Source organism: Ranitomeya imitator, chromosome 5 (genome assembly GCF_032444005.1).
Source record: "Ranitomeya imitator isolate aRanImi1 chromosome 5, aRanImi1.pri, whole genome shotgun sequence".
Classification (NCBI taxonomy): Eukaryota; Metazoa; Chordata; class Amphibia; order Anura; family Dendrobatidae; genus Ranitomeya; species Ranitomeya imitator.
Genome location: NC_091286.1, coordinates 134,448,789 through 134,463,163, shown reverse-complemented (window position 1 = coordinate 134,463,163; position 14,375 = coordinate 134,448,789). Strand labels below are relative to the sequence as shown.

The 14,375-nt window shown below is 41.7% G+C and overlaps 1 protein-coding gene across 2 annotated transcripts in view; it reads right to left on the bottom strand.

Annotated features, from left to right (window-relative positions):
* The window catches only part of CCDC170 (coiled-coil domain containing 170), a 253,403-nt gene that overhangs the window by 198,860 nt on the left and 40,168 nt on the right, over positions 1–14,375 (bottom strand). Inside the window, exon 4 of one of the 2 annotated variants that reach the window (XM_069769173.1) lies at positions 6,311–6,455. The exons of the other annotated variant lie outside the window; for it this stretch is intronic. Within the exon in view, the coding sequence (XP_069625274.1) occupies positions 6,311–6,313 (3 nt within the window). The 5' untranslated portion in view covers positions 6,314–6,455. The remainder of the gene's footprint in view (positions 1–6,310; positions 6,456–14,375) is intronic. 2 annotated transcript variants of the gene reach the window in all.

Here is a 14,375-nt window from a genome sequence, read left to right as displayed (position 1 = left end):
CAACGGCCAAGTGGAACGTGTCAATCAGGTTTTGGCATCCTATCTTCGCCATTTTTCTAATGCTCATCATGATAATTGGTCAAGTCTTCTGCCTTGGGCTGAGTTCGCCTATAATAACCATCCTAGCGAATCCTCTGGCAAGTCTCCGTTTTTTGTGGTCTATGGTATGCATCCCAGGGTTCCTTTGCCCATCTCAGTCACCACCGGTGTTCCTGCAGCTGACGCTGAGACTGCGGACTTCTCCAAGATCTGGCTGGAGACCAAAGAAGCATTGGTGAGAACGGGCGAACGCATGAAGAGACATGTTGACAAGAGGCGCTTGGATGCTCCTTCTTTTCTTCCGGGCGAGAAGGTATGGCTGTCTTCAAGATACATTAGATTGAAGATCCCTTCTTACAAACTTGGACCTCGTTATATCGGTCCTTTTGAAGTCCTCCGGCGCATCAACAATGTTGCCTACAAGCTCAGGTTGCCCGTCTCTCTCCGTATTCCTAATGTTTTCCACGTTTCTCTCCTAAAGCCTGTTATTCTTAATCGGTTTCATTCTACTCCCTGTTCTTCTCCTCCTCCTGTTTCTGCAGATGATGTTTTTGAGGTGGAGGACATCTTGGCATCCAAAAGAGTCAGGGGCAAGACATTTTTTTTGGTTGATTGGAAGGGTTTCGGTCCTGAGGAGAGGTCTTGGGAGCCTAGGGAGAACATTAACGCTTCTCGCATTCTCAAGAGGTTTTTATCTAAAAACAGAGGGAGGGGATGTAAGAGAGGGGGTACTGTTACCTCGGCTTCCGTGGCTCTGCCTCCTGCCGCCGGCTCGCTCGCTCTCCTCACTGCGTCCTCTTCTTCCCGGGGCTCGCTCCGGGCGTCGCGCTTGGCGTCCTCTTCTCTCCGGGGTTCGGTCCTGGCGTCCCGGCGTGTGTCCTCTCTCCGTCTGGGTGCGCGCGCCTGTGGCTTGCGCGGGCACAGCCAGGTCTGACCGTGCGCGCGCACCTCCTTCCTCTTCTCTTCCTGCTTGACCTGACCCGGAAGTCCTTCCTGTCAATCAGTGTCCAGCGTCAGGTACTTTAGGCCCTCCTTCCTTCTTGGAGGTGCCTGATTATTGAGTTACTTCGCTTTAGTTAGGTCGCGTATTTGCTCCCCTGGTCTTTTGCTCATTAACCCTGGTTCCTCTCTTGTCTTCCCTCAGCTCCTGTCTACCTCCGATCCAGTGTCTCCCCTCTGTTCCTGCTCCCGTGTACCTCCGTTCCAGTGTCTCCCCTCAGTACCTGTACCGGTGTTCCTCCTCCGTTCCTGCTCCCGTGTACCTCCGTTCCAGTGTTTCCCCTCAGTACCTGTACCCGTCCTCCTCCTCCGTTTCAGTGTCTCTCCTCAGTTCCTGCTTCCGTGTTTTCCCTCTGGTCTTCGGTTCCTTCTGGTCTTCAGCTTCCCCTTTTTGTCGCTTTCATTGAGCCGATCCCTGGTCCTGGCCTCCGTGGTTCTTGAGGTCCCCGCGCTTGCCTCCTAACAGTCCCTGTATAGGGGTTGGTTTCTCTGGAGTGCTCGTTCGGGGTAGCTTCGGTTCCACGGTCCAGTGGGTCCACTCCTTGTACCCTATACCCTCTGGCGTAACACTATTGGTATACATTTCTTTATACAGTATGCATTGATCCTGATTACTCTATACCTTGGTATATACCGATATATTTATTACCAGAATCACTACGTTCTGTTTATTTACTCTACCTCTGGTGGTCTCATTTATTGATTTTTGTGCTGTATAATTTGTCCCCATGTGATACTGAGCTATAGTATTACTAGACTTACCCTTCATTCACTTTTTGCATGTGCAGGCACCACTTAGTTGTGCCACCATTTCACCAATTATCCCAATAAAGCTGTTTTATCTTTCACCTCCTGCTCATTGTGTCTTGACCTATATTCGGCTTTAATCTATTGGTTCTATTTTATTAGACTATGCTTATTAACAAGTGAATGGAAATCCAGAGTTAGATTAAACATTCAGAAACCTTTAATTTTAATTATCCTAGCAAATTCACAGATGTAAAAAGTCATTGGACTTTAAAGTAAATATGAATAGAGATTCTAAAAATCTTCCCACACAATCTATTAGATGATGAGGACAGAAAATCTTGAACAAATCTTAAAGGTGTGTTCTAAAGATTGAAAGTTATCTCCTATCCAAAGGAAAGGATTGGGTACAACTTTCCAATCACTGGCCCCCACCAATCCCAAGAACCAGGGCTCAGAGCCCCAGCTGAATGGAGCAATGGTCGATCCATTCATTCTAATAGGAGTGCTGAAGATTCACTAAAGGTACCGTCACACTAGACGATATCGCTAGCGATCCGTGACGTTGCAGCGTCCTGGCTAGCGATATCGTCCAGTGTGACAGGGAGCAGCGATCAGGATCCTGCTGTGATGTCGCTGGTCGGGGAAGAAAGTCCAGAACTTTGTTTCGTCGCTGGACTCCCCGCAGACATCGCTGAATCGGCGTGTGTGACACCGATTCAGCGATGTCTTCGCTGGTAACCAGGGTAAACATCGGGTTACTAAGCGCAGGGCCGCGCTTAGTAACCCGATGTTTACCCTGGTTACCATCGTTAAAGTAAAAAAAACAAACGCTACATACTTACCTACCGCTGTCTGTCCTCGGCGCTCTGCTTCTCTGCTCTGGCTGTGAGCACAGCGGCCGGAAAGCAGAGCGGTGACGTCACCGCTCTGCTTTCCGGCTGCCCGGCGCTCACAGCCAGAGCAGAGAAGCACAGCGCCGAGGACAGACAGCGGTAGGTAAGTATGTAGCGTTTGTTTTTTTTACTTTAACGATGGTAACCAGGGTAAACATCGGGTTAATAAGCGCGGCCCTGCGCTTAGTAACCCGATGTTTACCCTGGTTACCGGGGACCTCGGGATCATTGGTCGCTGGAGAGCTGTCTGTGTGACAGCTCTCCAGCGACCAAACAGCGACGCTTCAGCGATCCGGATCGGTGTCGGTATCGCTGCAGCGTCGCTTAGTGTGACGGTACCTTAAGCGTTGAGCTCAGCAATCTCCAGAGCTCACATTAATAATGAATCAACCTCCGCTCCATTCAGCCTATCCCATAGATCAGAGATAACTTTTAAAGGGAATCTATCAGTAGGATGAACCCTCTTATGCCATCTAAATGGTCACACAGATCATAGGAAGCTGAATAAAATTATACCTTGCATAAGGTGGCTGTAGGACACCTAGTGGATGGGAGATAAACCTGGAGAAATGCTTTAGTACATATAAGACTAAAAAGGTTAATCGGCCATGACAATTTAATTGTGAGCAGCTGAAGAGTTGGGAGAGACGGCTGCTCACAATATCTCCACCCCTTGGTGTGGTTCACCTTGTAAATTGAGACCTGTTTATCTCACACATGGCTGTGCATCTGGATGTATGCAGATCTCCTGGACTTAGTGCTTGTGCTAAAGAACTCAGAAGCTGGACTCTAAGCTAGGCAGGCTAAACAGCTTTATTGTATGGACTTGTTGCCTTATGTTTTACTTTGTGCCAGAAAAAGGCTGTATTTCCTGTGATTAGGCTTATGAATATTGAGATAAGCCAGCCGGATTTTAAATAGAAACAGTTCCTGTGATACCTTAGATCGCTCCCAAATGAGTAGCATTGTTACACTTGATATCTTCTGAGTTATCAGTGTGATATGCAATGGATGCTCTCTGTTCTCCTGATCTCACTGCAGAGCTGTGTTTGATTATAACAGACTCATTTATAGGTTCATCTCAGCTTCAGCTTTCAACTCACAGGCAGACAGGATTGCAACATTGTTGCAATACAGTAGGACTGTAGCAAATGTGTTTGTAAGGAGACAAATTCAGTTCTACTGTTCTATGTTAGAAACATGTCTCACACTGGTAACTCCCCCTTTTATTAGATATAATCTCTGGAGGCAGGTTCTCCTGCAGATCAGTGTCCAGCACATAGCCCTGAATAGCTCATTTACATATAAGAAAAACTTGATTCTCTGGAATAAGACAACAGATCATAGATATCAAGATATCATTTTATTCAGATTCCTATGACCTACATGCCCAAATAGAAGGCTTAGGACGTTGATCCTACCAACAGATTCCCTTTAAACTTTAAGAACAAAAACGCTTAGCTTATTAAACAATGCAGTTGTTCATTGAGATGCCTTATTTAATTATTGTAACACTGTACGCTCTAAGATTTTAGTACTAGTTTCAGTGTAGTGTATAACTATTGATGCTTTTAAGGTCTATACATAAACCCACAACTTAAAACTGAAAAGATGAATGTGTAGTAGATCGTCCGACCCTACAATATGTGATTATTTCATTGGGACAAGAAATGACCGCGTCTTCTTCCAGATCCTTTCATTTTATGTATATTTCATTCTATGACAAAGATAATTTTAAAAATATTGAATACAATGATAACAAGAATATGTGACCCACTTTTAGCATACTGCATTAGTAGATATCTATACTGTATCCTATGAATTTGGTAGTTTAAAGGGAATGTGTCATCAGAAAATGACCTATTGCTTAAATCAAGTGTTTGTGTATTTCTCAAAAATGTTTGACACTATTTTTCCATCAAATTAAAAATGACACATCTTGCAATTTTTACACTGGCAGCTGGGGCTATTTAGACCCTAACTTCCTGTTGTTTCAGGAAACAACACATGTACATTTGCCGAAACATACGGACTTTGACCAAATCTTTTGAAGTGAAGTGTCTAATGATTGTGGGCAGTGGCTATTGTAAAAGGAGGAGAGCAGTAGGTGCTTTGACATCACCTATTAGGATTGGTGAAGCCTGTGTTATCAGCTGTGTACAGAGGTGTTACCTGTCATTCCAATCCTTCCTCTCATAAGGGAACTGCTATATATTCTCCCTAAAAGAACTAAAAGTTGTGTATAGAGGTTTGTGAGGTGTTCAAAACCAACACATTTTCTAGTGGAAAGAAGATTCAGGAGGTGCTCCTTCTTTGGGAAGATTTGGGAAGAGTTTTTTTCCTGAAGTATTTTTTGTAGCTCTCTGCTTGGACAGTGCCTCAGCTATTGCTGATTCTATCAAGAACTACTTCACAGAATGGAAATGCACTTTCAGGTGTTTTTTGAAAGATTAAGCTGAAAATAAAAACAGTCAAAACGCAACTTATGAATTGCAAAGTGATTTTACAATAGAAATGAATAAGATGGGTCTTTCAGGCATTCTGAAGTGATTTTTCCGACATTTTTTGAAGCGCACTTGCTTCAAAACATTCTTTAAAGAACTCTGTGTGTGCACATACCCTTGAATAACCCTGGTAGCCAGTGTGAAAATTGCAAGATTTCTATTTTATTTATAAAGAATGTGATATGAAAAAAACATATTGCCAAAAAAATACATATAACCCATCAACCTGATTTAAACAATAGGTCATTTTCTATTGACACATACCCTTTAGGGACTTAGGGAGAAAAAAAAGAAGATGCAATGTTAATAGCATCATAAATAACTTTTTTGTAGTCTGACATTAACCTTTACCCCTCCTCAATTTTAGCTAAGGGGCCTGAGGCCCATTGACAAATTGTTGGGATGCTTTTTGGCCACTGATGAGTTTGCTCAGCCTAAAAAAAACAGGAGAGAAAGGGATTTCTAAATATATTTGACTGGATGGCGGTCCGCAGTTATATGTTGCAAGGTATAGCATGTTCACAATAACTGGATTTACCTATTATTATTATTATTATTATTATTATTATTATTATTATTATTACCATGGGCAAATTGAAAGTGGGTTTTTCAGAAAATCCGAGTCTGAAACTTGGATTTGGGGCACCAAATTGGCCACACATGGGTTTTCCACATTGTAATTTAATAGAGCTGATTTATGGATGTAAATCTAAAAATATGCAGTCCTTTAACTTTTCTGATGCTGATTATTCTTGGAGCATGTGAATTGAATATCAAACCTCTCCATTTTATAGGTTTACCGGGAAACCATCATCAGACTCTGTGAGGAACAGAATCAAAGTCTAACTTCTAACAGAATAATCAATGTGCAACATAAAAAAAATAATGGGGAAAGCCACTTATTCAGAAACTGGTATGACTCGTGTAACTAGTATTGTTTTGTATGACTACGCCAGAGGCTAATATGTGAAGGCCACTCTGTGTCATACATCTGCAAAAAAAAAAATGAGTGTCCTCTTCAATTTGACCAGAAGTGTTGAGAAAAAGATAATTCAGTCCTGGTTACTATTCTCGAAAAATGTTTGTGCTTTCTGCAAGTTTTTCTTCAAATTTCTCCTTTTATACCATGTAGATTCTAATAATAATGTAATTTAATAAGGCAAAATTTAGCAGCCAGTTCACTTTGTGAATTTTCAGCAACCATCCTATAGTGATTCATTTGCTCCCGTGTGACAGGTACATCTATAAATGTAGGATCATAGTAGGAAGACTGACATGGAAGAGAAAAAAACTTTTATTGTAATTTATTTGTTTAGATTTTTTTTAACATTACCTAAAAATTAACCATACTAATCCAACCTACCAACTATAGTCAACAAAAAAACAACTCTGTAATGTCAAAATAATAATTGTTAACAATAATACTAATATCATAGATAAATGGCAGCCCTCATTCATTGTAAACTCCTTCTAAGTTTTTTGTGCATAAGAAGAAACCAGTTGTTAAGCAATGATATAATGGTGGGAAGTACCCAATGGGTAACTCTTCTCAAACTGGGCAAATAATAATAGCCTTTAGCCAATGTTGAAGGGAGTCTATCTATTAGTAGGATCAACCCTCCTAAGCCATCTACATAGGTATGTAGGTCATAGAAAGTTGAATAAAATTATGCCTTGATATCTACGATCTGATGTCTTATTCCAGAGAATCCATATTTTTAGGCTGCCGACACACTAGCAGTAATTGGTCAGTATTTTACATCAGTATTTGTAAGCCAAATCCAGGAGTGGGTGATAATACAGAAGTGGTGCATATGTTTCTATTATACTTTTCCTCTAATTGTTCCACTCCTGGTTTTGGCTTACAAATACTGATGTAAAATACTGACCAAATAATGCTAGTGTGATGGCAGCCTTATTAATATGTAAATGAGCTGTTAAGATATATGGACCAGACACACATCTCCCTGAAAATCTGCCTCCAGAATTTATCTTGACTAAAAGGGAGCATTACCAGTGTGGATCAAGTAATCACTTGCACTCATACACACAGCTCTGCAGTGATATCAAAACACAGTACAGCAGAGCTCACACGGACAGCAGAAGTGAACTTCGTCTCATTACAAAGATGTGCTGTACTTCACCGCCCCACATTGACTGCCTGTGAGCTGAAAGCAGAAGCGCTATGGAACAAAAACTGCAGCTGAAAATGTGTTTGTAATGAGGTAAAGTTCACTTGCTATACTGGGTTAGGTCTGATCTCACTGCAAAGCTGTGTGTGATTATGAAAGCAAAGCGTCAAGTATTATTTGATTTACATTGATAATGCACTCTTACGTTTAAAATAAAATGTTTAGGTTGCTTCGTGGGGACATCTGTGTCCAGCCCATAGATCATAACAGCTCATTTACTTATTGAGAAAACATGGATATCTTTGGATTAATACTGTATAGGTATAGTACAATGCCAAAGATTTTACTTACTTCTTACATTACATGAGTGATATCTATTGTACGGGGTGGGCCATGTATATGGATACACCTAAATAAAGTGGGAATAGTTGGTGATATCAACTTCCTGTTTGTGGCACATTAGTATATGGGAGGGGGAAAACGTTTCAAGATGGGTGGTGACCATGGAAGCCATTTTGAAGTTGGCCATTTTGGATCCAACTTTATTTTTTCCAATGGGAAGAGGTCACATGACATCAAACTTATTGAGAATTTTACAAGAAAAACATTGGTGTGCTTGGTTTTAACGTAACTTTATTCTTTCATGAGTTATTTACAAGTTTCTCTTTGTTTACAGCCATTGACATGTCGCAGAGTTTAACATGTGAGGAGCGGATAGAAATTGTGTTGATGTCTGGTGAACACAGTACCCGGATCATTGCAGCAGATTTCAATGCAAGACACCCTACGCAGGAATACTGTCACCATTCCTATTTGATTTAGGTGTATCCATATAAATGGGCCACCCAAAAAGGTTTGCCTCATCACTGAACATAATGTTCTGTGTAAACTGAGGATCCTGTTCCAATTTTTGTTTTGCCCATTCTGTAAATTCAGCAGGCCATCAGTCGATGGCCTCAGTCGAACATCCCTTCGGCAGATATTAGTTACTCACAAATGGCACCCTTACAAAATCCAGCTGCTGCAGAATCTCAACGCGGATGACCAGATCGGAGCACTGAATTTGCAGAATGAGCCAATGTAAGGGCAACATGAGGGAACTGAGTTTTTAGGGCATGTCTAATTTGTAGGAAATAGAAAAGAAAGTCACTAGGGAAGATTATTTTTTCCTTCAGGGTTTGGAAAGATTTAATACAGTCAGCTGTATAAATTTGATCCAGATAGACCATGCCCTGTCTCTCCTATAAAGACCCACTCTTTAGGTCTACCAGTTCCCTGAGGGTATGATCAGTAAACACTGTGAATTAAGCGCTGCGTACTTGTGCAGCGTCCACCCCGCAGCGGCCAGATGTTACAGCATAGTGGATGGGATTTCAAGAAATCCCATATCCACTATGCGTCCAGAGACGCCCACAGCTCACCCGCAGAGATGGACATGTGATGTGTCTCTCCAGATCGCAGCATGTCAATTTCTCTTGCGGAGACTCCACAAGAGAAATTTCACCAATAGAATGTATTGGACATGGTGATTCCACACAGTTCAGTGAACACAAACGTATTAACCTGTGTTCAATAGATGGCGAACATGTGCTGCTTCCAAAGCACTGCCACTTCCGGATTACGGGCACATAGCCTAAGAGATTATGAGAGAGGAGTATGGTTGTTATATAGGAGTGAATGAAATAGCACAACAGCCCAGACCAACAACAACCTGTCTGCGGGCAAAATGGTTCTTTTAAAAAGAGTTATCTTGCTCACTGAATTTAGTTTTTCCTGGATGTTGATAAATACACTCCCTGACAGAAGTTATGTCGCTTTATCCATGTTATGTAAATAAAAGTTTATAACTTGACATTAAATTCATCCATTGGTTGTATAAATTATTCTTTTGAAAGCTGAAACCCTCCAAAATGTGGTTTAGGTTAAGAAAATAAATTGGCATCAATGCAGAAATATTGATCAGTTAATGGACACAGAATGATCAGATTTTGGCAAGACAAAAGTTTTGTCGCCTGGTCGTATAATGTACCCAATCCTAGTTTACATCCTCACCTGTGCTCAGTAAATGATCAGTTAATTAGTGTGTGTGTGTATAAAAAGAAACCAAGCACCCCAGACCTTCACTTGAACTGCAACTTGAGCTCTGACAACATGCCAAAAATCCACCCTGCGACCAAAGCCTGGATTATCAAGAGGCTGAAGACCAGATCCACTGCAGAGGTGGATGGCACCTTTAATGTGCTCCATCTCATACATTCATCTCTACAACAAAGTTCCTCCAGGCAAAAAAGATGTTATGCAATATATATTTGTATTTTAAGTTAATTATTTGTTTGAATATCACATTACTTTCTGTGGGCGACAAAACTTTTGTCTTGCCAAAATCTGACCATTCAACCAATAGATGAATTTAACGTCAAGTTATAAGCTTTTATTTACATAACATGGATAAGCGACATAACTTCTGTCAGGGAGTGTATACTGCCTGCATTTACATGTCTTCCAGAAGCTGAATACTATGTATTAAACTAAAACCACCAGTAGTTAAACTTTATAAAAAAAGATGGATTTCTTCTAAAATCAATTGCAATTTCTGACTACACATAAGTGATTATACAGGTGCTTCGCACAAAATTAGAATATCATCAAAAAGTTAATTAATTTCAGTTCGTCAATATAAAATGTGAAACTCATACATTATAAGTGTTTTTTTTAAATGATTCCAATTTACTGAGATAATGACTTTTGGGTTTTCATTGGCTGTAAGCCATAATCATCAACATTAACGGAAAAGAAGTACAGGCACTTTCTCTGTTCAAAGGAATTATCTCACTCTGGAAGCCAGTGGTCAGTGCCGAATATTGGGGTTTGCATTGATCCGATATTTATGGGAGATATAACGTCTTAAAAAAAAGAAAAACAACGCATTCACTCACATCACTGTAACACTTCCAACTTAATATCGAACAGAGGGGTGATGCTATACAATGCCATGCTTCATCTGTATTGAAAGGTTAAGTCATGATAGGAAACATGACAACAATATCTCCTGACTGGGACCTCCAGGGATGAAAATATCCTGAAAGTTGGGGATCTCATAATCTTCTAAAGACCTAGTACATCCCATGACCAGCCTCCCAATATGAACTCACCAAGGGGAGGTATGTGAGTGTAACCTTTATCTAATAAAAATCAAAGTTTGAGTTTTTGTCATTTGTTAGTTCTGGAAGACACAGTACTCTGTAGTTCCGTCCGTTGCTCTAACTAAGGATTTGTTCTAAGGAGTGCTTCCCTCCACTAATCTCTGAGCCATTTCCATGACACAGGTTTAGTACTTTTTCTTTTGTTATCCCTTTTATTTTACGTGATTTTATCTGTCTTTTGTTTCCAATTTGTTACATATTTATATATTTTTATAAACACTGCCTACTTTTCCAGTTTAAATATATAAAACGTAATAGCTCCATTCCTCTTGCTCTGCAAACTGCACCCATGAAGACATATGCTACCTTTAACAGGTGTCCTGCCGTCTTGTATAAACGATTGGTGGTGGCAGCTAGTTACTTTTGTTATTGTCTAGTAGGTAGTGAATATGCATATATTCCCTACATTGGAATCAGAGGTGTACAGTATATACCATAGTGTGAGTTCCCCAATAACTGGCATAGTAGGGAACACAGCCGTGGCCCCGTCCATCTCTCATCAGTCAATTGTGTAATGGTCATGATGATTGGAGGCAGCAGAGTTGCGTCCCCCTGACACAGTCAGTGGCATCACTAGAACCAGGCATACAGAGCAGATACTTTTTATGGTGCCACGATGTAACAGTCAGCACCACAATCACCTGTATTCATGTGCTCAGGTCTCCCTGCAGCAGAGTTAGCCTTTGTTAGCCACAAGGCTGATCAGCAACACAGGCAGTGCAATGACATCATCACACTAGGCTGCAATAAGACTGCGGCACAACTCGGGACCCATTGCTCGCACTGCTGAAAGTACAATTAATTGGCAGTTGAAAACCCCTTTTTTTCCCCGCCGTAGACTTAAATTGGTGGGCGCTTTGGAGGAGCTCTATTACAAATGGGTGCATTGAAGTACAATAACAGCCATTATTACTAATTGAGCCACTGTAAAAAAGCATTTTTAACAATATTGCTCCATAGAGGCACTACGGGGGTGCAATATTACTAAACGGCGCACTCTAGGAGAGTATTATTACTATTAGAGCCAAATGTGGTACTAAAATTAATTAAAGACATTCTGGAAAAAAATTATTATTAATGGTGGGAATTTTTGGTGAACTATAACAATTGGGAAGATACTTTCGGAGCCATCACAGGGTAGTAATAATATTGTTAAAGGCAATCTGTTCAGCACACTTACTATTCTACTGAAGACACTGAGGGAAGCACCATTACTATGGGAGACACGCTGCATGGCACTATTATTTTGAGAGGGGTAGTGTTGTGAATTCTGTGGCAGAGTTCACTCCTGTGGTCACAAGTGGTACTTCGGCTGATTCTCTCTGGGATCTTCCGTTTGTGGAGGAAAGTGGTACTGCAGCTTCTGAGTTTCCTCCCTCAGGTGATCTGGTGAGCTCGTTAGCTTCTTCTCTACTTAACTCCACCTGATGCTTTGATCTATGCTTCCTGTCAATGTTTCAGTTTGGGACTTGTTTTTTTCCCTGGATCATTCCTGTGGCCTGCTGCTCTGCAAAGCTAAGTTTTGCTTATGTTATTTTGTTGCTATTTTTCTGTCCAGCTTGCTTTATTGGTTTTTCTCGCCTGCTGGAAGCTCTGAGACGCAGAGGGACCACCTCCGTACCGTTAGTCGGTGCGGAGGGTCTTTTTGTCCCCTCTGCGTGGTTTTTTATAGGTTTTTGTGCTGACCGCAAAGTTATCTTCCCTATCCTCGTTCTGTTCAGCTAGTCGGGCCTCACTTTGCTAAATCTGTTTCATCTCTATGTTTGTGTTTTCATCTTACTCACAGTCATTATATGTGGGGGGCTGCCTTTTCCTTTGGGGAATTTCTCTGAGGCAAGGTAGGCTTATTTTTCTATCTTCAGGATTAGCTAGTTTCTCAGGCTGTGACGAGGCGCCTAGGTTCTGGTCAGGAGCGCTCCACGGCTACCTTTAGTGTGGTTTGATAGGCTTAGGGATTGCGGTCTGCAGAGTTCCCACGTCTCAGAGCTCGTTCTATTATTTTGGGTTATTGTCAGTTCACTGTATGTGCTCTGACCTCCATGTCCATTGTGATTCTGAATTGCCTTTCATAACAGTACAGGAAGCCAAAAGTGCTAATGATTCTCAAGAGAGGGAAAAAAGAAGTTCTGAGACCATTTTTTTTTCTTTGCACTGTGTTTTGTCTTTTTTTTCCCCTAGACATTTGGGTGGTTCAGGACACAGGTGTAGCAATGGACATTAAAGGTCTGTTTTCATGTGTGGATCAGCTCACGGCAAGAGTTCAAAATATTCAAGATTTTGTGGTCCAGAATTCTTTGCTTGAACCGAGAATTCCTATTCCAGATTTGTTTTTTTGAGATAGAGGTATATTGTCAGAAATTTAGAAAGTGGTCAGTGCTCACTCAATGGAATGAATCTGCGCTGGCAGCAATATTCAGAAAGGGTCTCTCTGAAGCCCTTAAGGATGTCATGGTGGGATTTCCTATGCCTGCTGGTTTGAATGAGTCTATGTCTTTGGCCATTCAGATCGGTCGACGCTTGCGTGAGCGTAAACCTGTGCACCATTTGGCGGTATTACCTGAGCTTAAACCTGAGCCTATGCAGTGTGATAGGACCTTGACCAGAGTTGAACGGCAAAAACATAGACGTCTGAATGGTCTGTGTTTCTACTGTGGTGATTCCACTCATGCTATCTCTGATTGTCCTAAGCGCACTAAGCGGTTCGCTAGGTCTGCCACCATTGGTACTGTACAGTCAAAATTTCTTCTGTCCGTTACCTTGATCTGCTCTTTGTCATCATATTCTGTCATGGCATTTGTGGATTCAGGCGCTGCCCTGAATTTGATGGACTTGGAATATGCTAAGCGTTGTGGGTTTTTCTTGGAGCCCTTGCAGTGTCCTATTCCATTGAGAGGAATTGATGCTACGCCTTTGGCCAAGAATAAGCCTCAATACTGGACCCAGCTGACCATGTGCATGGCTCCTGCACATCAGGAGGTTATTCGCTTTCTGGTGTTGCATAATCTGCATGATGTGGTCGTGTTGGGGTTGCCATGGCTACAAGCCCATAATCCAGTATTGGATTGGAAATCCATGTCGGTGTCCAGCTGGGGTTGTCAGGGGGTACATGGTGATGTTCCATTTCTGTCAATTTCGTCATCCACCCCTTCTGAGGTTCCAGAGTTCTTGTCTGATTACCGGGATGTATTTGATGAGCCCAAGTCCGATGCCCTACCTCCGCATAGGGATTGTGATTGTGCTATCAATTTGATTCCTGGTAGTAAATTCCCAAAAGGTCGATTGTTTAATTTGTCCGTGCCTGAGCACACCGCTATGCGCAGTTATGTGAAGGAATCCCTGGAGAAGGGGCATATTCGCCCGTCATCGTCGCCATTAGGAGCAGGGTTCTTTTTTGTAGCCAAGAAGGATGGTTCGCTGAGACCTTGTATAGATTACCGCCTTCTTAATAAGATCACGGTTAAATTTCAGTACCCCTTGCCATTGTTATCTGATCTGTTTGCTCGGATTAAGGGGGCTAGTTGGTTCACAAAGATAGATCTTCGTGGTGCGTATAATCTGGTACGAATTAAGCAAGGTGATGAATGGAAAACTGCATTTAATACGCCCGAGGGTCATTTTGAGTATCTCGTGATGCCGTTCGGACTTGCCAATGCTCCATCAGTGTTTCAGTCCTTTATGCATGACATCTTCCGAGAGTACCTGGATAAATTCCTGATTGTGTACTTGGATGACATTTTGATCTTCTCGGATGATTGGGAGTCTCATGTGAAGCAGGTCAGAACGGTTTTTCAGGTCCTGCGTGCTAATTCTTTGTTTGTGAAGGGATCAAAGTGTCTCTTTGGTGTGCAGAAGGTT